The sequence below is a fragment of the Capra hircus genome, chromosome 13 (assembly GCF_001704415.2).
Source record: "Capra hircus breed San Clemente chromosome 13, ASM170441v1, whole genome shotgun sequence".
In the NCBI taxonomy this organism is placed as follows: domain Eukaryota; kingdom Metazoa; phylum Chordata; class Mammalia; order Artiodactyla; family Bovidae; genus Capra; species Capra hircus.
In genome coordinates this window covers 32,130,180-32,156,807 of record NC_030820.1, presented here as the reverse complement: position 1 = coordinate 32,156,807, position 26,628 = coordinate 32,130,180, and the positions used below count along the sequence as shown (strand labels likewise).

Genomic DNA, 26,628 nt, shown 5'->3' with positions numbered 1-26,628 from the left:
TCATATCTTAGCTCCATACCAAAGCTATCACTTAAAACTTCTGCACCTCAGTTTCCCTATCTGTAAAGTGGAAATACAGACCCATTTCCAATGACTCTCTTAGGGATAAATAACTAATCATAAATACACAGTAAATATTTGTTTAAAAAACCGAAGTCTTTGAGCTTTAGTTTCCTTCTCGATACAACAGAGGGAAAAAAAAAATCACCTATTTCTGAGGTTGTTTGAAGAGCTGATGTCAGAGACATTTCAATTTTCTTTCCCTTATTCTTCCAGTGTTGACTCACTATCAATTTATTAAGTAATACATCTATCCTGAGTGCCTATCCTGCAATAACATTGTGCTACTTCACACTCCTGGGATGCTGTTACTCCCAGCATTAGACCCTGTTCCAGAGCTGATGGCTCACTTTGAATACCGAAGAGTTTAGTTTGCCTTTTGTGCTGGAGACTCAAATTTACAACCCTGGGCTCTTAAGTGCCACTCACAATGGCAGAAAGCATAAAAGTCAATCTTCACATCAAAAGAATTCAGAGAATAATATTTAAAATTTAAGAGTTTTGGCCAAAACACACGCCAGTTTAAGAATATGAAGTAGCATTGAAACCTAAAGCACAGGGAGCTCAGCTCAGTGCTCTGTGATGAGGTGGGATGGTAGAGGGTGGGAGAGAGATGGTAGAGGGTGGGAGAGAGTCAAGAGGGAGGGGATACAAGTATACGCATGGCTGATTCACATTGTTGTATGGCAAAAACCAACACAACATTGTAAAGCTATTATCCTTCAATTAAAAAAAAAATTAAAAAAAAAAGGAAGACCATGAGTTGTAATCATGTCCAAACATCATTTGAAACTGACATCTACTTTTGGGGGTCAGGGGAGGTGGCTTCTTAAAGGGGACTGGCAATTTTTGTCATAGGTGGTGCCTGCAAAATAGCTCTCCAAACAATCTACAAGTGAAAAAAAGGAAAAGGTGGCCAGAGGTTTAATGAGTTATTAAGAACCCCCCCTAAATATTTCTTTTCAGGAAAAAGAAAAAAATCAGATCAAACTCAGGGAGCCTCATCAGTGGGGTTCACACCAGATACTCTGATTATAACTAGAGTGCTTGGCTTGAGCGGAGCCTCTGCCATAGTGTAAAAAGAAATTAAATCACAGTTGAATAAATGTCACCTGGATTTTTTCAATCATTCGTGTGATACCACTTATCCCGAGAACAAATTATATGTAAAATTAACACCCAATGGTGAGTGACATATGGAAACTCTGGTTTTTAAAAACTTAAAATAAAATCTAATGACTTTTCTAAGTTTCCCAGGTGGCACTAGTGGTAAAGAACCCATCTGCCAATGCAGGAGACATACGAGATGTGGGTACAATCCCTGGGTCAGGAAGATCCTCTGGAGAAGGAAGCAGCAATCCACTCTAGTACGCTTGCCTGAAGAAACCCATGGCCAGAGGAGCCTGGTAGGCTACACAGCACACAGCATCTCTAAGAGTCAGACATGACTGAAGAGGACACGACTCCTGACTTTTCTAAGGAGACTCATGCCTAGAAATGAAAAGCTGCAAGTAAGATTTACAAAAGGGAATTCCTTTGTCTAGAACCCAAAAATCGGGAAACTCCCATGAGGTGCTGGAAGTCTCATGTCAAGCACCATGACACATGGTAACATCTTCCCTTCAGAAGTGACTTCTGAAGAAAGAAAGCACACGGGGTTCTAATGGGTTGTGTTATGGTTTCATTCTCTGAACCCCTGCAAATCCACCATAGAATATGTACAGAGTCAACTTAGGTTCAGAATGAGAGAAGCGCTCTCCTCTTGTTTGCGTCCACTTACTTCTCCTAAGTACCCCATTCATTCTTTTGCTCTTGGGCCTTTGGCCCCACTGTGTCCTGAGACAGTTCTAAAGATGGCCTCCTCTTCTCCAGTGTCCTAATTGCAAAACAAACAAGTAAACATGAACAGTGTCAGCAATATACAAATATTGCCGACAGTGGACACGACTGGGCAACTAAGCACAGCACCCAACACAACTGCCTGCTCACTTATACTCTTCTGCTCCCTTCAGGCCCCATTATAACCGTCTTGGCGGCATTGCCATTTTCATCTCCTTAGGACTCTTTCAACAGCTTTTTGGCCTCTTCAAGGGCATAGTAAAGTGGTGGAGGGAGGACCTTCCTGGTGGCACAGAGGATAAAAATCAGCCTGCCAATGCAGGGGACAAGAGTTCAATCCCTGGTCAGACATGGTTCCACATGCCTTGGAGTAACTAGGCCCAAGAGCCACAAATGCCGAGTCTGCTCTGGAGTCCGGGAGCTGCAACTATTGAGCATGTGCGCTGCAAAGCCCATGTGCTCTAGAGCTTGTGCTTCACAAGAGAAGCCACTGTAATGAGAAGCCTGCACCATCACAACTAGAGAGTCGCTTCTATTCCCTGCAACTAGAGAAAGCCCGCGCAAAGCTACAAAAATCCAGCGCAGCCAAAAATAAATAAAATTTTTTTTTTTAAGTGGTGGAGGGCAGAAGGGGCGGAGGGTGAGCTGTGGGTTGGGACCAGGCACAGTGGAAGTTCTCATGGGACTTTATCAAAGGAACTGTTCCCAAGAGAGGTCAAATTTCCTGGCAGGAAGTTTGTGCTTTACAATATTCGCAAAGAGTCGGACACGACTGAGCGACTGAACTGAACTGATATTCAAGATTTTCATATATATTTGATTCTTGAGGTCAAGAAGGCTCGTATTATTTCTTGTTGTAAAGAGGAGGCAACTGACTGTCAGAGACAGTGGGGAATGTGTTCACATATATTTGATTCTTGAGGTCAAGAAGGCTCGTATTATTTCTTGTTGCAAAGAGGAGGCAACTGACTGTCAGAGACAGTGGGGAATGTGTTCAACGTCACTCATCTAATTAAGGCTAAAGAAACATAAATTCTACCTTAATCTTAATGAAGTTCTCATCAAGCTACCAACCACTTGCTGGTATTAATAAATATCAAAAGCTTTCAAAATATTAACTGGAATACTGACAGTTTGACCAATGACTGGGAAGATTTATTGTTTACTGTAGGAATAAAACTTTGCTCGTAATATTTCATGATCATGCCTTTGGGCAAAGAAATAGATAATGGTTGTTGTCAGAGTGAATAGACTAAACAGACAGTCTAAGATAGATATGATTAACATAAAACCATCAACTCCCACAGAGCAGTACAAGGGAATTTTTTTAAAGACTAGACTGGAAATCTAAATTCATACTCTCAAAAACAAATGTCAATAGTTCATAATCCCTGGAATAGTACATGCTCTCTCATGAAGCATTTGCTTTCTTTTCCCTTCAATTAGTTCTCGATGTCTTTGCGGTTCATTTCACTTTGATGTGGACCTGGTACTGAATCAACACAGAGCAGTCAACTGTCAAGAAAAGAAATGCTTGCACAGTTCATAGCATAAAATTATTGAGTGAAAAACAGCCGAGAAGCGTCATGCCCTTAACAAAAGATTTTTTTAAGTACATAAAAATAGAGATTTCCTACAGAATCATAAAATTTTTGAAGTCCAATGCTATTTTTAAAATGTAAGATCATCCAGAATCAAAGTGTCAGCCATATTACTGTTGAGGAATCATATTTCTCTAAAAAAATTACAAGAAGATTTTTCCCTTTATTTTTTTCTTACTGAACAGATCACATTTTTCTGCTACAGAACGTCTTAAAACATTTCACGAATAAGAAAAATAACCTTTTTAAAATATATTACTATAATTTACAGCTTTACTAGAGATGACATCCTACATTTGATAGATTCAAAATACGCCCTCAGGCGGACTTCTCTGGTGGTTCAGTGGTTAAGAATGCACCTTGCAATGCAGGGGACATGGGTTTGATTATTGGTCAGGGAACTAATATACCACATGCCACAGGGCAAATAAGCCCACATGCTGAAACTAGACAGTCCTTGTGCCCAATGAAAGATTTCTGCATGATGCAACTAAAGACCCAATGCAGCCAAATAAACAAACAATAAAATTTTTAAAATTACAAAATTTAAAAAAGAAAACAATATACCCCCATTCTCATATTCCATTCACAGATTTTACTGATACAAATGGACACGTTCCTCTCTTTGCTCAGAAGATGAGAAAATCCAATATACTAGCCAATCACTTCAAATGCTGTTAAATCTTACATGTAAACACCCTCCCTTAAAAAATAGCTATGAAATGATATGAAGAAATGGTTCCTTTCTGATGTGAAACACAGGTCTGTGACTAAGCCTTGGTTTCCCTTGTCATTCATATGTCGATTAAATACATACTTGGGCTTCCCTGATAGCTCAGTTGGTAAAGAATCTGCCTGCAATGCAGGAGACCCCGGTTCAATCCCTGGGTTGGGAAGATCCCCTGGAGAAGGGAAAGGCTACCTACTCCAGCATTCTGGCCTGGAGAATCCCATGGATTGTATAGTCCATGGGTTGCAAAGAGTCGGACGCGACTGAGTGACTTTCACTTAGAAAATAATGATGAGTATAATTAAGAGAAACTCTTCCAAAGCAACAAGCAGGGAGCATACCCAAGTAAGAGCTCTGATAAATGAAACGCCAGGAATGTTTTCAAGTCATGTACTTGCTTATCATTTGCTGACTGTTACTGGCTTCTCTTTCACAATTTATCAATCCGACTGTTGTCTATTTCAGTACGTGTCCATGATAATGTGAGTCACTGACCAGATTCCATAATCTAAGAGCATTCGTATGGTGTTGACATGTGCTATCTTCATGGTCCCCTGTGATAAAGCAATTACATCCTACTGGTGTTGTTAAGAATTAACAGCCCTAGATGCCATGTTTTCCCTGCTTCCCTACAGAGGAGCCCTGTAATGGGACATGATGTATAAAAGTCACCTCACTTCTTGCCACTGGAAGGAACACATGCATTCCAAATAAAGAGGCATTATCTTTCCGAAGAGTAAGAATGAAATCGAATGCGGTTGACTTGGGTGCTAAAATGTCCTTTTAGGCTGAATTCCCCTTCAGTGAATAAGGCTCATCTAGCCTGTTCAGCTCAGGCCTTGTACTGAACACACTGAAAGAACAGACCTGTAAAAAAATATCATCTGTCAGAGCTTGGCAAGCAGGTCAAACGCCTTATTAGGAGAAACTGAACTGGCCTTGAGAAAGCATCAAGAAGGGTGAGGATCTGAACTTTTGCGTGTCTATTTCTGTATCTTAAATGTCATAATTATTTTTCTCAGGTTTGTGAAAAACTGTCAGCATTCTGCCTTGCTGAATTGATGAACTCACCAGGAAAAACCTTGAAATGGAAATCATATTTTACAAGGGACTCGAGGACTTTGAAAGGAACATGAGTAGGGAATCTTAAATACTGTTAAAAGTTTCCTAATTCTGTAATTAAGAACTTGATTTACTTCATTATCGTGGCCTGTTATTTTGTTTCCTTTGTTCCAGATTAAGGGCAGAGAGAAAATTATGCAAATATGCTGGGTTGGCAATGATTTCTCTCAGCTGCTATGGACCATCTGGTTTTCCATGGTAGAAAGAAAAAGGTAGAAAATGGGAACAATGAAATAGCCTGTGTTCCCAGCAAGATTTTGAAAGACACTGAAATCTTTGAATGTAGCCTTCAATTTCATCATCTTGCCCAGTTAAAAAATACTGGTATGGAGAAGGAAATGGCAACCCACTCCAGTACTCTTGCCTAGAAAATCCCATAGACAGGAAGCCTGGTGCAGGGTACAGTCCACCATGGGGTCACAAATTATACTTTGTTGTTTTTCAGTTAGTAAAAAAAAAAAAAAAATACTGGTAGATGGGACTTCCTTGGCAGTTCAGTGCTTAACAATCCATGCTCCCACTGCAGGGGGCACAGGTTTGATCCCTGGTTGGGGAACTAAGATTCCTCATCCCACACTGTGGCCAAAAAGAAAAAAGAAATGTTAAGAGGCAACAATTAGTAGGTAGCAGGAGAAGGCAATGGCACCCCACTCCAGTACTCTTGCCTGGAGAATCCCATGGATGGAGGAGGCTGCAGTCCATGGGGTCACTAAGAGTTGGACATGACTGAGCGACTTCACTTTCACTTTTCACTTTCATGCATTGGAGAAGGAAATAGCAACCCACTCCAGTGTTCTTGCCTGGAGAATCCCATGGACGGGGGAGCCTGGTGGGCTGCCGTCTATGGGGTTACACAGAGTCGGACACGACTGAAGCAACTTAGCATACTTAGCAGAATCAGCAAAGATCTCTAACTCTGTTCAGTTCATCTAAGCATCTTATTCTTAATTTTATAAAACTAATTTTTATCACTGAATTGTCTTCTACTCTGTAATTCAACAGAATGATGGGGTATAGAATATACCTGATTCAAAGTCAGTAATTGCAAAAGAAACAAGTCAAAACAAAAATGAACCAAAAAAACACCTTAAATGAAATCTGGTTAGAAATACAGATTTTAGCAATGAAAAAAAGAAGAGAAACAAAGGTATACATGCATTCTGTATGAAAATATCCTTATTTGGCTTTTACATCTATTCCTTTATAGGAATGAGCCTGGGTGCCTGTTTTTTTTTTCTTTTTTCTTCCCCTGAAAAGTAGCTGGGACATTAAGATGAGGAAAAAACAGCTAATTTTTTTTAACATGTTCAATAGACCAGTCTAGAAGATAGGAAAAAAAATATGTTATTAAAAGTGGCTTGTTTAAGGACATGGAAGTAACCTAAATGTCCATTGACAGAGGAATGGATAAAGAAGACGTGGTGCATATGCCAGAGGAACATTACTCAGCCATTAAAAAGAACAAAATAATGCCACTTGCAGCAACAAGGATGGATCTAGAGAGTATCGTTCTGAGTGAAGTAAGTCAGACAGAGAAGGAGAAATATTGTATGGTATCCTTCATATCTGGAATCTAAAAAGAAATTATACGAATGAACTTACAAAACAGAAAGACTCACAGAACTAGAAAACGAATATAAGGTTGCCAGGGGGAAGGGATAGTTAGGGAGTTTGGGATGGACATGTACACACTGCTCTGTTTAAAATAGACAACAAATAAAGACCTATGGTATAGCACATGGAACTCTGCTCAATGTTCTGTGGCAACCTGGATGAGAGGGGAGTTTGGGGGAGAATGGATACATATATATGTATGGCTGAGCCCTTTCTCTGTTCACCTGAAACTATTGCAACATTGTTAATTGGCTACACTCCAACACAAAATAAAAAGTTTTAAAAAATGGCTTGTTTAGAGAGGGTTTTTTGAAACACAAGTGAATTTTGAGATGATCTTTATAGTAAGCTGGTTAGGTAATTTTCATGGATTCTGCCCAATAAGCCAGGATGCAACTGGCCTTGGGTTTTGTTGCTGGAAAGGCTGTTAGGGCCTGGTTGACTCCTGGAGGGTTGGGGAGGGTGGCAGCCTTACCTGCTACAGGACTTTCAAGGCTCAAATGTCAAGGAGAAGCCCATGAACTTGGATCCTTATTCCTAAATGAAGGCAACAGTAGTTGACTGCTTGAGCACTTAGAGTGCAATTATCTGGGGGAGGAAAAAAAAGGAAGCTGTGCATAGCGTGCATGTGCGTGGGTGTGCACGTGTGCACATGTGCAGCAGGCTAACCACTGGGCTATGATCTCTGTTTACATCACTATCCTCTGCATGGCCCTAGACTTGAGACATTGCTGGCTGTGCTAAGACTCTTCATCTGTGGAGATGACAATGTGCCTCCTTCACTGAGCTGCTATGAAGACTAAATAAGATAATACCTAGAAAGTATTTGGCTTCATGCAACATACACGCACACTAACAAATTTCTTTAAAAATCACATTTTGTTTTTAAAATTTTTTTAAAGATCGTTTTTTGATGTGGACCATTTTAAAAATCTTTATTGAATTTGTTCATAATATTGCTTCTGCTTTATGTTTTGTTTTTTTGGCCCAGGGGCATGTGGGATCTTAGCTCCCCACCCAGGGATAGAACCCACTCCCACTGCGTTGGAAGGTGAAGTCTTAACCACTGGACCACTAGGGAAGTCCCTAAATTGCATTTTAAAAATTGTACTAAAACAGACACAACATACAATTTGCCATTTTAGCTATTTTTCAATGTACAATTCAGTGGCATTACGTCTATTCACAGTGTTAGGCAACTGTCACAACCATCCATCTATGGAACTGTTTTCATCATCTCAAATGGAACCTCTGTCCCCCTTAAACACCAGCCCCCCATCTTCTACTTCCCACAACTCCTGGCAACCACCGTTTGCACTCTGTATCTCTATGAATCTATTTCAGGAACCTCGTATAAATGAAAGCATACAGTTATCTGCCCTTTTGTGACTGACTGCTTTTCTACAGCATGGTTTTTACTTTAATGGCAATATGAGTGCTAAGAGGATGCTGCTAGAATGAAAAACAGTCCCAGGAAGGCAGGTACTCTCATTTGGCTGTAGAAATTAAACAAATACATATTTTCCGCCCCTGGTGGAGCAGTGGATAGGAATCTGCCTGCCAATGCAGGGGACACAGGTTTGATTTCTGGTCTGGGAAGAGTCCACATGCCGCAGAGCAACAGAGCCCACGCGCCACAACTCCTGAGCCTGCGCCCGAAAGCCCGTGCTCGACAACCAGAGAAGACACTGCAGCAAGAAGCCCTCTCACCGCAGGTGGAAAGCAGTCCCGCTCACGGCAATTAGAAAAAGCCTGCGTGCAGTGACGAACACAAACCCCAAACAAAATACATACATAAAATATGTACTTTCTCAACCCAAGAGCAGACAGTGCATCAGGAATGGGGAACATTTATCATTCACACAAATTATTTCTTAGTATCTCTTATGAACACCGAGTTCCCTGACAACTGTCCTTTCTGGGCCTCTTTAAACAAACAACCCTCAGTGTTTCCACCAATGAGCCATTCCAGCTATGGTATCACATCTCTTAAAAAGTCATGTAGAAGCAGTCAAGTGATGGCTCTCAAGGGAGCTCTGAATCCTGTCACACTTTCCACAATGGCCTGTAAATTCCCACTCTTCCTATGAAAGACAAAACAGACAGAACAGGTTGGAAATCTCTTTAAAACAGAAACTTTTACTGAGCTCAGTTTCAGCTACGTAATCATCTCAGATCTTCATATTCTAGCTTACAGTGAAAAACACACATAATTTAGCTAAATTGTATTAAAGAGATGGATGACAAGCTTATTGTTCCATGGTGGTCATGCTGTACTGAATTTGATAACTTCTGAATTTTCAACCAATCTTTTACCCTGAGAATTCTCTAAACATCTGTGTTACTTATATTCTGCTGCTGCTGCTGCTAAGTCGCTTCAGTCGTGTCCGACTCTGCGACCCCATAGACGGCAGCCCACCAGGCTCCCCCGTCCCTGGGATTCTCCAGGCAAGAACACTGAAGTGGGTTGCTATTTCCTTCTCCAATGAATGAAAGTGAAAAGTGAAAGTGAAGTCTAGAGATCTATATTTCTTTATTCTTCAGTATTTGCACGTGGCATACATATTTTTTCTCTTGTTATATTATCTGAATAAATATTAATTTCTCCAACAATAGAGATCACGTTTAAGTTTACCCGGGTCATACACAACACACATCACTTGTATGTGATTGATACTTCTGTCACTATCATGAAGTTACTTCTTTTTCTTACAGCTATATTTGAGTGCACATGGAAACCTCTTTTAAAAAATCCCCAAACATCAAATTAGCATTAATTATTCACAGCCTACCATGGACCCTATCGTAAACTCCTTGGAAGTAGAGTGGTGAAGGATGCACAGAACTTGCTCATGTGGAACCTGGGTCTTGAAAAGTTCTACTCACGTATACATTTTTAGTGAGCACTGAAGCTTATTATTAGGGTTTCCTTGGTGGCTCAGTGGTAAAGAATTCACCTGCCAATTCAGGAGAGGCAGGTTTGATCCCTGGGTCAGGAAGATCCCCTGGCAAAGGAAATGGCAATCCATTCCAGTATTCCTGATTGGGAAATCCCATGGACAGAGGAACCTGGCAGGCTACAGTTTATGGGGTCGCAAAAGAGTCGGACACGACTTAGCAACCAAATAAAAGCTTATTAACCTAAGTAATGAAGACGGTCATAAACCTGGACTCAAGCCCAGGAAGGATCTTGGGCTCATCAGGTTTCAAGCTGTGGAAACACCTGTGTTAGTACCAAGACAGAAGAGACCCAAAAAGGCACTGCCCCCCCGCGCCCCCCCCCCCCCGCCAAAAAATAAAAAATAAATAAAGAGACCCGAGGTTAAAATACTTGACTGAATACATACTGATATTGAAAGCACATTCTTTAAAAACAATGGCTAGGCCTTCAAAAGAAAGACAAAACAAATAAACAGCTGTTCTGAGACGCTTTAAGAATTTTGCATCACTGCTGATGGGCTGTCAGAGGCTCTCATGTTGAGCAGATGGAGAGATAAGAATGATGACTTTAATTTTATAGGTGATAAAGTGAGCCTAGAGATGTAAATCAACTCCTCCCAAACCAAGAAACCAGAGTTACCATCAAGAACAATCTTGTTCTTCTCATTTCAGTGCATTGAGCTTCCCATTGCACTCTCAAATCAAAGCCATTTTCTGTTTTTGAGTAACTAAGAAGATTAGGAGACCCAGGATAGTACAACACTAACTTTGTAAAGGAGGCACTGGTATCAGAGCGTGGGGAACCTTCTGGACTGTGGACCTATTTTGCATAATGCTTGCACAATAAGGATCTTAGATATGATTAAAGGGATCAGATTTTTCTCTTTTCTGATGTCTCAAATGCCACTAACAGGTAACAAAATTGCTACATAATTGAACCGAGATTTAAAGGCATTTAAGTAGCCTGGCAGGCTACAGTCCATGGAGTCAAAGTAGTACAACATGGCTGAGCAACTGACAAAACTATAATTCAAAAAGATCCACGCACCCCTATGTTCATAGCAGCACTATTTACAATAGCCACGTAATGGAAGCAACCTAAATGTCCATCAACAGATGAATGAATAAAGATATGATATCATATATATATATAAAGGAATACTGCTGCTGTTGCTGCTAAGTCGCTTCAATTGTGTCTGACTCTGTGTGACCCCATAGACTACTCAGCCATAAAAATGATGAAATAATGCCATTTGCAGCAAAGGATACAACTAGAGATTATCATACTAAGTGAAATAAGTCAGGTAGAAATACCATATGATATCACTTATATGTTTAAAATATAACACAAATTTAAAATATGACACAAATGAACTTAGGTATGCAACACACACAGACTCACAGACACAGAGAACAGACGGGGTTGCTGAAAGTAGGTTGTCAAGATGGAGTGGGAGATTGGGGTTAGCAGACACAAGCTTTTACGCATAGAATGGATAAACAACAAGGCCCGACTGCATAGCACAGGGAACTACGTATAAAACTGTATTCAATATCCTGGGATAAACCATAATGGAAAAGAATATAAAAAACAATGTATACATGTGTATAGCTGAATCACTTTGTTGTAGGGCAGAAATTAATACAACATTATAAATCAACTATACCTCAAGAAAAAGATAAAGACATGTAAGTAATGTTTGTGAGGTTCACAAAGAACATCAGATAATATTAAGGTTGAGATGATGGCATGTCCCTTACCAGGAAAGCGTACAGAGAATTCCAGTTCTCCAACCCTAGGGGGGAGGGAAATACAGGCCCTGAATGACCCCTGGCAGGGGGAGCCAAGCAGAAACTGTAAGGGTGCACGGTCTAGAGCCACGACAGCTCCGACGTGCAAACAGAAGACAAAGGGCTCTGCCTACCACCCAGTTCTGGCAAGACATTCGCTGCTGCAGCTGCTGCCTGATGGTGCGCCCGGAGAAGAGCTCCTGCTGAGAAACAGGACGAGGCCCCAGGTGCTTCGGAGAAACAAGCCCCTTGGATAGTTAGATGCATGGGGATTCCCTGGTGGCTCAGATGGTAAAGAATCTGCCTGAATGCACGAGACCAGGTTAGATCCTTGGATCAGGAAGATCCCCTGCAGGAGGAAATGGCAATGCACTCCAGTACTCTTGCCTAGGAAATCCCAGGAACAGAGGTTCCATCTCTGGGTTGGCAAGTTCCCCTGGAGGAGGAAATGGTAAACCACTCCAGTATCCTTGCCTGAGAAACCCCACGAACAGAGGAGTCTGGTGGGCTACAGTCCATGGGGTCGCAAAGAGTTGGACACGACTGATCAACTAACACACACATATTTCGGGAAGAATTTTATTGAACCCAGACTCTTGCATCTTCCCATACAGAGTAAAGTGCTAAAGTCATTATCTGGTGATCCCCGTTCTTTGTGACCAGAAGTAATCTTTCAGCAAGAAGTATTCTTAACTGCCTGTATCCTCAAGCCAAAAATCATATAGAAACCAGCTTCTCCCGTATCTCTTCAGAGTAGTTTCCTCAGAGCTACTGAGAAGCTGTCTCCCAGGCTACAGTTCTCAGTAAGGTCCCCAAATAAAACCTGAACTCTCATCTCTTATGTTGTGCATTTTCCTCTAAGTCAACAAAATCAACAACTTGACAATCTATTGGACTTGCTGTCCTACATGCAAAATCTATGACCCTCAAGGTGAGACAGAATACACTTTTCATATGAACTGCAACTTGAGTCAGATGTTGTCATTTTCTTATTTGTCCACTAGCTTTTGACTGCTGCACAAAATAAGGTATCTGAATAAAGTCAAAAGCTTTGTATTCTACTTTCCAAAATGAAGTTTTAATCCTTTGACTGGCCTAGTGCCAATTTCTAATGAAATTAATACCCTATTGCCTGGCACTAATCTATCCTTCAGTGATATGAGGAGGGTCTCACAATATAAATATCCGATTAGCTTTTATGAGAGGAAATATTTTGATTGGTGAGACTGGATAGGGAAAAACCAACAGTTTATTCTTTACAGAGCTACTCTTACTATGAAACAAATAAAATTGATACTGCAATCTAAACACAGGAAATCTAATAAAATAATTTACACAGAGATGCAAAGAATATACAAATTTCTGATTAATATATACCTTTGCTAGTTAGTCTCCTAAACAGAAATTAAAGTGATATGCTATACAATTATTTACATTTGAGGGCAATTATTAACACCTAATGTGGGGTGTACGGTAGCAAAATTAGCATATTAATAATATTATGCTTTCACCGTCGACTGATATAATCATTTTGAAAAGAATGATTATAGCCAGAGACATAAGAACATTCAAACCCACTCACTGTGCAAATAATGCCACATCTGAGAATTTATCTCAGAGAAGTTATTTGCTGAAAACCATATGCTCAAAATTGGTGTGACAGATTTGTTTATCTATAAAAGAGAAATTATGGAATTAACTAAAATTAACTAACAATCATTGACCACTCTATTTGCAAGAGTTAAGGCATTAATAAGTCCACACAATGCTGTATCACTATGTGATTAAAAAGTGATTACAGGGACTTCCCTGGTGGTCCAGTGGCTGAGAATCCACCTTCCAATGTAGGGGACATGGGTTCAACCCCTGGTTGGAGAGCTAAGACCCCACAAGCCCCTAGGCTACACACTGCAACTAGACAGACACACGCGTTCCGACTAGACAAAACTCAAGGGACCTAGTGCAGTGCTTCCCATCCCAAAAATGATTAGAAAGTACAGCTGAAGGCAAAAGGCAGAATCCTGCAGTCTGTACCGTACCTCCAACTAAAAAAGTATGTATGCTTGTGGAAAAGGAATGGGATGTGATTTGCCAGAAGAAAAATATTTGACCCAAAGCAGTGAGATTCTGGCATGTTCCTATGCACATTTCCTTTAATATTTCTTCTATTTTTAATTCTAATAACTTCTAATTACTTTGACATGGAAAGCTCTCTTTTAAGGGTTTTCAGTTTTAACAATAAAAGTAACGTGGCAAATCTCTTTAGGATTGCAGAAAATTTTTATTTTCACATATTATTTTATGGGGGTAAGATGCGATCAAACATCCTAGCATATCTAGGTGACAAACCATATATTCTTGTGTTCATCCTTAAAACCGGGGGTGGGGGCGTTTCCTGACCCCAGATCAGGGATTGGTACTTGCCTGTTAGGAACCAGGCTACACAGCAGGAGATGAGAAGCAGGCAAGTGAGTGAAACTCCTCTGTATTTACAGCTGCTCTCCATCGCTCACATTACCTCCTGAGCTCTGCCTTCTATCAGATCAGTGCAACGAATCAGTGCAATGCAAAGAAATAGAGGAAAACAAGAGAATGGGAAAGACTAGAGAGCGCTTCAAGAAAAATAGATTCTCCTAGGAGCTCAAATTCTACTGCGAACGGTGCATGTGATGGAGCTAGGTTGCATGCTCCTTATGAGAATCAATCCCAAACCATCACATCCTCTTCCCTCAAAGTCCATGGAAAAATTCTCTTCCATGAAACCAGTCCCTCGTTTCCTTCAGCAGTCCCTGAGGACTGCTGCTTTAAAGAATCCTTACAAATACTAGCCTCCATGACTTTCTGACATTATACATTCATTTAAATACAAATTATACCTGAAAAATGGTGCAGAAATCTGTACCCTTAGATCACTGTTAGTTTTATAATATATGGGAATACAAGAGCTCCTTTCCCCCGTCAAAAGTGCTTAACAGTAAAACGGTAAATAAAAAGATAAAGTAAAAGTTCAAAAATTATGAGACTTCTTGGAATATTTATTCTCCAATATATTTTTTTATTCTCATGGGCTTATTTCCATTCAGGAGCTCTGGTTATTGAACCATTAGGAAGTTGAACATCACTTGGAGAATCTTCCAATGCTAGGAGATGTTGACATATATTATACATGGACTCAAATATATGCATATAGTTTGGGAGGCTTTATACTTAGCCTCTTTGCCCCCTGGTACTGGATCCACTTAGGAGTCTCATTTCACAGTGTTGTTATTTACTTTAATCTTTCTATCTTTCTTCTAACATGCAAACAAGAAACAACTCATAACTTTCCCTTGCTGACTCTCCTGATACCATATTTTAGGATCTCAGAGCTAAATTCTTTTATTATTAGCCACTGAAGAAAATGTAGGTGAGTATGTGCATTTCCTTAATAAGGGTAGGTGCTATGCTAAACAGTCTATATGTACTGGGATTAAAAAAAAGATCTTACAAATATCTAGAAACACAGATATTATTATACCTATTTTTTTTTTTTTTACAGATAATGAAACCAAGGCTTAGAGAAGATTAAAAAAACTTGCCACATCACAGAGTTATTAAGGGGATACTGTAGTATCCAAAATCAGGTCTCACTGTATACAAACATTTGCTCTTTTTCATTTTAATCCTTCCAATTTATTTTCATGTTACAATGGAGCTGAGTTGATGAACAATGTTATATTAGTTTCAGGTGTACAGTAAAGTGAATAATTTATACATATATATATATCTTTTTTAGATTCTTTTCTCATGTATGTCATTACAGAGTATTGAGCAGAGTTCTAAACACTTGCTCTTCATCATAGTCAGATAAAGCTGAAATCACGGGTAACAGAACTGAATAAATGGAAAGACCTATACAAATCTGAGAGATCATTTTTATTTGGAGGAAGGAAAGGAGACAGAGGGAGTGACTATCTTGGTCTAAAAATAATGGCACATGTTGCTGTCATAAAGGATATTATGTTAAAGAAACTGACAATGCAATAATAGCAGAATTCATAGAGATAAAAAGTATACTTAATACTAGTCAGAGGCATATTTTTTTGCCCTTGGCAATGAAAAAGTAATTACCTCTACCAAACTGCACTGGTTTACTCATTTTATTTTAATGCAAGGTGAGTATAAAACGTATAATTTCCAAATGTGCTTTTGGAACATTCTAAAAAATTATTCAACATCCTAAAAAATTATTCTATAATACATATCATATACATATATTTAGTCCTCTCCCATTTATTTTATTGTATGAATTGAAAGAAAAGTTACTGTCATTGGGGAACTTTGGGAATGACTAGATGAAAGTGTTAAATGGGAACAGAATAAAGTCTTTATTTATTCAAGTTTTGTTTAGTCACTAAGTTATGTCCAACTCTTGGCGCCCCATGGACTGTAGCCCACCAGGCTCCTCTGTCCATGGGATTTCCGAGGCAAGAATACTGGAGTGGGTTGCCATTTCCTCCTCAGGGGATTCTACTGACCCAGGGATCAAACCCGTGCCCCCTGCTTTGGTAGGCAGAGTCTTTATCGCTGAGCCACCTGGGAAGATCTTATTCAAATATAGTTAACTTAAAATACTATACTAATTTCAACTGCACAACACAGTGATTCAATATATTTATATATTACACATCATACAAAGTTATTATAAAATATTGACTAAATTCCCTGTGCTATCATATCCCTGTGACTTATTTATTTTGTAATTGGAAGTTAATACCTCTTAATCCTCTAAAATCTTTGTAAAGATTTATTTTAAATCTTTAACCATTAAAACAAAAATCCATGTATTTATCAGCCCTATTCAAACATAAGTGTTAGTTAAAATGAGGAGTGACTAGGCATTAGGAAATAAAACTCTAGGATTGGGAGAGAGGAAGCATCTTAAAAGGGTAAACATGCTTGTGCAGATTCTCCATAAGACTTCAAGATAGAGATGAGATTAACAGATAAATTATTCAAGTAATTATTCTAGCATCACACAGACTGACATTCCAATTTTAAAAACGATATATTTTTTTGCACCCAATTTCATGGATGAAAACATTGAAAATGATCAGTGGAATAGATCTGGCAGTTTTGATGCTTGGCAGTTTGGGTTATAGATTATAATTTTTGAATTTATAACAGAATTCCTCAGCAGAAACTACTACTTTAGCAGCTTTGAGTGTCTGACAATGTTCTTAAAAAGCAGGCAAGTTTATGGAAAATGATGATTCCAGATGTCTTTTAAAACAAACAGGTATTGAACAATCTGAACTAAACATGGGTGGTACTTGAAAAACTAAAAAACATGTGAAGTATCCAACACCTAGAAATCCTTTATGATTAGTGTACACATTGCCAGCCACGCCAGAGCCTAAGAAATATAACCGACGTGCACAAAGTGTAATGAGAGTCAACACAAGCAAGGAAAACTGCATCTCTGGAAAATTTCAAGTGAAATACATTTTATATATACATATATGTATATAATGGATAAACAACAAGGTCCTACTGTAGAGCAGAGGGTACTATATTCAGCATCCTGTGATAAACCATAATGGAAAAGCATATGAAAAGAATGTGTCTGTGTGTGTATATATACATAAAACTCTGTGTGTGTGTATATATATATGTGTGTGTGTATATATATATGTGTGTGTATATATATATATATATATATATAAAACTGGCTTGGCTCTAAAGCAGAAATTAACACAACACTGCAAATCAGCTGTATGTCACTAAAATCAATTTAAAAAAATAAAATGAAGCATAATAAAAGATCATGGAAATCCAGTAGGTTAAGCAAAGCATCTTACTGCCTGTGCCACGCTTCTGTATGCTCCAACCCAAAACAAATGATTTAAAAACTACAGGTATTTCTTTGCAAGTATTTTTTCCCCCTCTGTGAAATTAAATATAGCACAGGTTGGCACAATTAGAAACAAAAGCAGTAACCTAGAAAGAATTTTTCGACAAGCTGTACTTCATTGATTCTATAATGATATTTTCGTAACCTATTGCACAGATATCTGTAACCTTATGAATTTTACATGATACAATTCACATTTGGGTTCCAGAATTATTTACTTTTTTTCCCCAAAGCCTTCCCAGGAAGGGGACTAGTAATAATATGCTCTTTACTTTAAAGGTTCTAAACTAAATCCAAAGGCCCAAACATCACATCCTTGCGAGGTAAAGCTTTCTGCTTAAATATTTTAAACATTAGACTCTCATTTTTGAACTTCATTAAATAAAAATAAAAACTTTTAATGTGACAAATGGCAATCAAATCTTAAATTGCAAGCACATAGGATGTCACATTATTCTGATTTACATAGAAAAGCCTCAGAAACAGCTCAGTGGCTGGGCTGTCCCTGAAGCGACAAGTGACTGCCTACAGCTGGAAAAAGCATTTTCATTTTCCAGCAAATTTCTCCGCCTCCCTCTCTCTCTCTCCCCAGCTACTAAATCGATCTCACTAAGATACACTTTTTACAACCAAATTCCAGTCTTACTGGCTTCCACTCCATGGACACTGATGTAGTCTCACCGTGAATGCCAACATTTCTGGCTAGATAAGAAAAGCTTTGAAAAAGGGAAGCCACCGAGTGATATTTTGCTTGAGTTCCTTTACAAGGCGGTACATCCCTGTTTTCCTGCAACCACACCGTGCCTCTGGCCTGCCTCCCTGCCCACAAGCTTACCCCAGGAAGAAGGCACTTAGTTTGAGGAGACATGAGGCGTCTGTCAAACATAGCAGCCCAGCTCCAAGTGGGCCCAGCTCTCCAGAGGCCTTCACAGGAGCAAGAACTCAGTAACAAAGCTCCGGGCAGCCAAGTCTTGTTTTGCTGACCAGCATTGCAACAGCTTTCCTTTTTCCTCGCTGGCTTGGGGGGTGTGCTGTCTTGGCCGGGTGACTTTCGAAAGTTCCTCAGATTACAACAGTGCTCTCTGTTCCAGAACCACTTAGGCGGCCAGAGGAGCCCATCAGAGTCAATTAACTAACGCAAGGGGGAGGGCCTTTTTCTCCTCTGAAAGACGTCAGCTGGCTTGGAATTGAGAAGCCTGCAAACTTGTGAAAGCCAAGTCACGTTTCATGAAGATCAGATGTATGCCTTCGGGCAGCCCGGTTCGAATCGGCACTTAGACACTGTCTTCACTAGAGAACTTCAGGTTGCAAAACTGTTTCCCTTCAAGGAAATGAGTGGAACTGAAGACAGTCTGGAGTAATAGTGAGGCGCATTCTACTTCCGCTCAGTGAAGAAATATTTCCTCTCTTCCCACCTCAGAAAGTGGTATCTTCCTTTTGATTTTTTTTTTTTAATACAGACCATTTTTAAAGTCTATTGAATTTGTTACACCACTGCTTCTGTTGTTTATCTTCTGGTTTTTTGGCTATGAGGCATGTGGGATCTTAGTTCCCAGACCAGGGGTCAAACCCTCATCTCCTGCATTGGAAGACAAAGTCTTAACTACTGGACCACCAGGGAAGTCCTGGTATCTTCCTTTTGTGGTTACCTTTCACATTCTCAATGTGTATGAAAAATATAATTTTTTTTCACAGTCAAGTAAGTATCACTTGGATACATTCAGTTTTAATTTGAAAACTTTTCATCAAAAGATTTCCTTCAAAAGTGAAATCGTAACCACAATACACTGAGAACATTTACAAAGCATGCAACAAAGGATTACCAGCCAGAAAATAGAAAGAACTCCTGTAAGTCAATAAATAAAATACCCACAATCTTAAAAAATATGGGGAAAAAAAAACCCATGAAGAGATAAATCATTGAGAGAAAATCCTAATGGCTAATAAACACGATAAAATGCTTGACTTCACTACTAATCAGGAGTACAAATTAAATTCACAATTTATCATTTCATACTCAGTAGAGTGGAAACATTTAACATATCTTAAAATGCCAGATCTTGGACAGGATGTCAAGCAGTGATTGGCAAATTATGACCGGGTTCCAAATCTATTCAGCTGTTTGTTTGCATAACCCACATGCTAAGACTGTGTTTTATACTTTTAAATGGTTCAAGAAAATCAAAAGAAGAATTGTATTTGGGAACACATGAAAATGATACGAAGTTCAAATTCCAGTGTCCTTGGGTAAAGTTTATTAGAATATCGTCAGGCTCATTCACTTATGAACTGTCCGTGGCTGATTTTGTCTGACAACAGCAGAGTTGAATAGCTGTGACAGAGAACATGTCGCTCATCACGGCTTAAAACTCCCCTACTAAGGGGACTTCCCTGATGGTCCAGTGGCTAAGACTCCACGCTCCCAATGCAGAGCGTATGGGTTTGATCCCTGGTTAGGGAACTAGATCCCATATGCTGCCACTAAGAACTCGCACGTTGCAACTAAGACTGGCACAACCAAATACATTAATTTAAAAAAAAGCTTTCCTATTCAGTCCTTCACAGAGTTTGGCCAATCCCTGATGCAGAGCCACCAGACTTTTATGCATTGTTGGTGGGAGTATAAGTTGGTGCAGTCATGTAAAACACTTAGTAGAATGTCATAGGAGGCAGATGTGCACGCCCACTAATAGGCACTCCATTGCTCAATACGCACCCAGAGAAGCGCTCACACAGGTACACAGGGAGGTGCAGGTGCAGAATGTCCCTAGCAACACAGGGGTTACAATAAAAAATGGAAACCAACCTCACTGTGTCTCAAGAGGAAAGGGGGTTAACACAGTTGTAGACGGTATTCAGCACTAAAAGTGACTGAATTCTAAGTACACAGATCACTCTCCACAAACATAAGGTGGAGAGAAAAGACCAAGTTTCAGGACCTTAATACCTTAAGAACCTGTGATGTGATTTGAACAGGGTTTGAAAATATGCAAAAATACCATTAATTGGGTTGGGCAAAAAACTCACTTAGGTTTTTCTATAAGATGCTACCAAAAAACCCAAGTGAACTTTTTGGCCAACCTAATACTTTATGGATGAGCTACAAATATAAAGATAAATATGAAAATAAGTACCAAACCCAGAAGAGTGGTTCCATCTGGACAGGAGGACATTTGGAGGGCTGATGGGGGCAGGGGCAGCTCTCTGAGTGATATTTTCTCTCTTAAACTAGTTTGGATCTGTACCACTGGTCATTATATTGCTGTCTGCATTATTTTATATTCTGAAAAAGTTCATAATAAAGAAATGAATTAGGAAAAAGTGAAAAGGATCATGATACAACAAAGGCCAGATTATTATAGAGACGTTAAAATCATAGATAGGATAGGACATGATCTTTGTTAGTAAGGAAAAGATAAAAAATAGCCTGATTTTTTTTTCACATTAATTACTCCACTGTTAAAAATATTTAGGAAAAATGTTGAAAGGAGGGGACTTCCCCATTGGTCCAGTGGTTAAGAATCCTTCTTCCAATGCAGGGGACTCGGGTTCTATTCCTGGTCGGAGAACTAAAATCCCATATGCTATGGGGCAACCAAGCTGGAATGCACAACTAGAGAACTCACCCACGGCAATGAAGACTCAGAGCAGCCAAAATTAAAAAAAAAAGTTGTAAGGGAACATATGAATTCTATTCATAGTGGCTGCATCTGGGTAGTGGTTTTGAGCATGGTTATTTTCTCTCCTCTTTAAAAAATTAGTAGTTTTAAAACTTTCTACAATAGGTTTTTATTACTTTTCCAACCTTAAAAAAAAAGTTTTAAGTATTTAACAGGCAACCAAGGATTATCTAACTTTCTAGGGAAATTAGAAACTTGAGTAGTTACTATGGATTGGGATATTTTGTGTCTCTGTGAGGGCAGATATTAACACGTAGGAAACCGACAGAAATGCAAATAACTTGTCCAGCAGTGAATTTGTCTACTGCTAATGATTTCTGCATAAAAGATAAACACCTCGAATTTTCATTTCTTTGCCCTGCACAGCATTAACCAGTTTTGTATCTAATTTAATAATCTTAGCCCAGTATTTTTTCTTTCAATAGCTATAAGTACCCTGTCTCTCCCATAATCCTTTAAATGGACTTTACCGTCCTGCTGGTTTCCTCAATGAATGTCAAAAACACCGTCATCTCATATTCACTCTCTATTTGTTTGAGAGAAACAATCTAAAATTTTTTGGAAATTATACTTGGACACCAGTTTTCAACTTGAAACAGTTTATTTTCTGACAGTGGCAAACATGATGGCTTGCTTTCCACATCTGGCCCCACATTAGTATATCGTGCTGCTAAAATGCCACCACAATGGAAAAATATTTACTGAATATTGATGCCAGGCAAGCAAAAGACAAGTGGCGTTTGAATAAGAGGAAGGTAAGGTATGAGTTGACTCATTGGAAAAGACTTTGATGCTGGGAGGGATTGGGTGCAGGAGGAGAAGGGGATGACAGAGGATGAGATGGCTGGATGGCATCTCTGACTCGATGGACGTGAGTCTGAGTGAACTCCGGGAGTTGGTGATGGACAGGGAGGCCTGGTGTGCTGTGATTCATGGGGTCGCAAAGAGTCGGACATGACTGAGCGACTGAACTGAACTGGACTGAAGGTATGGAAATTCTGAATGAGGCATACAAGGATTTCAAACCCTTTCTAAGCACTGATAAACTTTCTAATACTAAGCAGCAGTATTTTCTTATAGCATTCTTTTCACACACTAACTTGGATTTCTCTTTCTTGCTTTCAAAATGGGATTGAGGGGTATTTTCTTGTAATCTCTGGGAAGAAGAAGAAGAGAGAAGCTGAGGAAGAGATATTAGGGAAGAAGTTTAAGCATCAATGACAGACTATTGAGAATGGAAAAACAGGCCTGGGGATAATTAAGGCAAAAATTAACAGGAGTCACTGAGAATTTCTTTGGTTATAATGCATTTTCATTGTTGGGTGCTGGAAAATAAAAAAAGAACCAAAAATTAAAAAAAAATAAAAACACCACCACCACACCATCCTTGCCACCCCTCAGGTTCCCAATCTTTGAAAAGGAGGTTAGACTTCAAAAGATAATGTTCAGGATTACATAAAACATTGAGTCTGTATCTGACATAATCAGAAATGCAAAATAAATATTCGTTTTTCTTCCTATAATTCAATGGTTCTCAACTGGGAGTGATTTCACTCCCCAGGGGACATTTAGCAATGACTAAGAAACATTGCCACATGGGGGGTGGTGTGGATGGAAGCCAAGAATGTGACAATGCCCGGGTCACCCCCTTCAACAAAGATTTATCCAGCTAAATGCGGCAATCGTGCTGAGTTTGAGTAACTTGAAGGTGCCCTCTGCATCAATGCCATGGATAGGAAGGACTTTAAGTTATAACCCAAGACATGATGTGAGATTCCATTCGTATTGTCAGGTTGCCTAAATGCCAGGGGCAGGTGGGCGGGGGGTGCTGCAGGGAGAGGCAGGAGAAGAGACCGCTGTGCGCGCGGTAGCTCCAGAACAGCTCCTGGGAGCTCAGCCAAGTGCCCGGTTATTCTATGGTTCTCTATGAGAGGAGCCCCCAGAGATGACTGAAGTTGCTTGGTGTCAGATTTCAGATGGAAGGCCCTGAAGTTTCTGCAGTCCTTACTGGCAGGCACATCCCTAATACTGTGCCTTCCAGTCTCCTTCCACCGCACCCTCAACTTGACCTCCAAGTCTTTGCTACACTGTGAAAAAAGCTTAATGAAAATGACATTTTAACCAGAGAACTCCTTGAGTGCTATTTTTATAACTAAAGAGGCACGCTTGCTCATCTGCCAAGAGAAGGGTTCTTTTTATTGCTGTATTTGTATTCCCAATTGTTACTGCCTGTCTACGTAAACAGAAAAGTCTTGGAGGATGGCTTCGGTTGCACCAAATCCTCATTCTGAGACAACTTTCCCATGTGTTGTTTTAAATTTTAAAACAGCAGCAGACCTTTCTGGATGAGGAGGTAGTGGCCAAAGGATAAATATGTTTTGTTGCCAGGAGACAAAAAAAAAAAAAACAGAATTCTAGAGGTCACATATTTCAAATGGCCACTCCAGACTTCAAAGTCCAGACTGTTTACCTAACCAGCAAGGATTGTGAAAAAAAAAAAAAAAAAAATTCCCTTGATCACACCCCAGTTTAGAGTTTATGCCTTCAATAGCATTGTCTTTGATTACAAATGGCCATGATATGTGCACAAATATGGATAATTATGGTATGCATTAACCAGACAGTGAATCATAACAGCAAAACAAATCTCTAGCATGTGTGGATACTCTAAACCTCACATGTGTTTTTTGTAAATAACAGCCAAACACATGGTTTTCTTAAGAAGTAAAAATAAGAAACAATTCCAAATGTCATAGTAAACAAAGACTGAAAAACAAAAACAAGAAAAGTCACATCCACAACTGAGTTTTCCTTCCATCTAAGTTGCTACTAATACATTTTTAAAAATATTTATTGGAATATAGTTGTATTACTAATAAATTTTATTTTACTTTTTTACTTCATGGGACAATTCTAACAGAGCTACTGGTTACTGATAGAGAAGAGGTAAGCAAGAGCAAAGCAATTTTGTTCCAAAACTATACTATTTAACCCGAATAGTGGTACTACTCAATTTCCTTTTTCAGATTTTATTCTTCTAAATCCCAATTCATATAAATGCCAATGAAAGGAAAATCTTCATTTAAATCAGAGCCACTCACATAAAGGCCCTCTCTTTTTATTTCGTAAAAAATTCAGCAGTGGGAAAAAAAAAATTTAGCAGTGAGAACTCACCTGGTTTCTTACCCCTTTTTCCTCTTTGATAAAATAGCTGTCTTTTTTCCATATCATAGACTTTATCACTAGTTAAGAATTTACACTGGCTAAACAACTTCCTTTTCAGTTCAGTTCAGCTCAGTCGCTCAGTCGGGTCCGACTCTTTGCGATCCCATGAATCACAGCACACCAGGCCTCCCTGTCCATCACCAACTCCCGGAGTTCACTCAGACTCACGTCCATCGAGTCAGTGATGCCATCCAGCCATCTCATCCTTCTCCTTCCTTTTAGAGATGTGTTAATTTCAAACATATGACAACCAACTGACTACAAAAACTGAAAGGGACTCTCTCCTGCAGCATCCATCTTCCTGTTTGCCTTGTGACTAGATAAGATATACTTGAAAATATCCTTGAGTATTGTTATTAATGAGAAGCCCCAGTAACTTTAAGTCAAAGCTGCCACTTTGAACAATTCTAGGAATAATGGAAGGGAAGAGGGTATTTTGAGGGCCCTCTGACCTCTTTATACCTTCATGGTTCTGTTCCATTGTAAATTTGACCTTGAAAAGGTATAGTTTGTAATTTTTCGGTACTTGCAATCTGCATTTAATATTGTAAAACTCTCTTTTCATTTCATTAAATGTCTTTCCATGGTTAGAGATGAAAGAAAAGCGGCTGGCATTATTTACAATAGCCAAGACATGGCAGCAACATAAATGCCTATCAACAGGAGAATGGATAAAGAAGATGTGATATGTATATAAAATGGAATATTACTCAGCTATTAAAAAGGATGAAATAATGCCACGTGCAGCAACACTGATGGACTTGGAGGGTGTTATGCTCAGTGAAGTGAGACAGCAAAAGACAAATATTATATGATCTCACTTATATGTGGAATACAAAAAATAAAAAAGGATTAGTGATACAACACAAAAGAAGCAGACTGAGAGATACAGAAAAAAAAAAAAAAAAAAAGTAGTTACCAGTGGTGGGGCATTACAGGGGTGAGGGAGCTGGAGGTATAGACTACTGGGTGTAAGACAGACTCAAAGATGTATTGTACAACATGAGGAATACAGCCAATATTTTATAACAATTGCAAATGGAAATTAGCCTTTAAAAATGTATAAAAATTAAAAGAAATTAAACAGGGAAAAAGAAAAATGACTATAGTAGTTGAATGGATCTATGTAAGTCAATGTATTATATTTAATGTTTCAGTATTTCCCCTCAATACAACTGTCTTTGTATTATTTGCTGTGAGGTGTGTCCTGGGGGATTAGGAAGGTTACGTTACATGTTGGTTTTCTTCCCTACTGTTTTGAGATACCCACTCTGGTCTCATTTCCCAATCCTCTTTCCCCAGCCCTTCTCTGTCTTGCTATCTTATGGATTTTCCCCCTGAAATTTCCACTTCTCACCTGTGTTAAAGGAATGATTACTTCCCACTCCTGGAACCCCTTCTTTCAGTTTCTGTGAGGTGTAGTCCAAAATATTCAAGCCTCTGAGTTCCAGGCTCTTGGATTCATGCCAACTAGACACCTTCCCATGTTGATGAATCTTTTCAAGAGTCTTACGTACTTCTAAAAGAACTACTAATTCTTCCCCTACATGGGCAGTCTCGCACATTAGGATGAAAAGAACCCGGAGCCCCTCCTGTGATCCAGACCAAAAACTCATCAGCGAGTCCTGTCAACCCTGGTGGCCAATCTTCATTACCTGTCTCTTGACTTCCTTAGAGAGAATCCCTGATTCATGGCAGGGTTGCTGTCTGATCCCGAGAGAGAAGCCAAATGGTCTCTTTTTTTAAAGCATGGATTTGCTTCTCTCACTCTGCTGCTTAAAAATCTCCTAGTAGCTTCTCATCTCAACTGATAAAGCCATAGTGTTCATGGCTTGGTGAGAACGGGCTTCTGGCCACATCCCTGTCCTCAGGGCCCCTCACTCTGCCCTTTCCCTGCCACGCGGCTGCCACCCTGGCCTTCCTTCTGTCCACAGACCACGCCAAGCACGTGCCTGTGTCAGGGCTCTGTACTTGCTCTGCAGCTACTCGGAAAGCTTTCCCTGTTGACGTGAGCCTGGCTGCCTCCATCTTACATCACTCAAGTCTCACTTCAAAACTCATCTCTTTGAAGAAGCCCCCAATCTCCGAGACTGAGGTGCAACTGCTAACTCTCACTTTACCCTATTTGATTTT

General features: G+C 39.5%; 1 protein-coding gene across 5 annotated transcripts in view; it reads right to left on the bottom strand.

Moving 5' to 3' along the window:
• CACNB2 (calcium voltage-gated channel auxiliary subunit beta 2) overlaps positions 1-26,628 on the bottom strand; it is a 421,050-nt gene that overhangs the window by 179,907 nt on the left and 214,515 nt on the right. Inside the window, exon 1 of one of the 5 annotated variants that reach the window (XM_005687988.3) lies at positions 18,426-19,067. The exons of the other annotated variants lie outside the window; for them this stretch is intronic. Coding sequence (XP_005688045.1) covers positions 18,426-18,476 — 51 coding nt within the window. The 5' untranslated portion in view covers positions 18,477-19,067. Of the gene's footprint in view, positions 1-18,425; positions 19,068-26,628 lie in introns of those variants that run through there. 5 annotated transcript variants of the gene reach the window in all.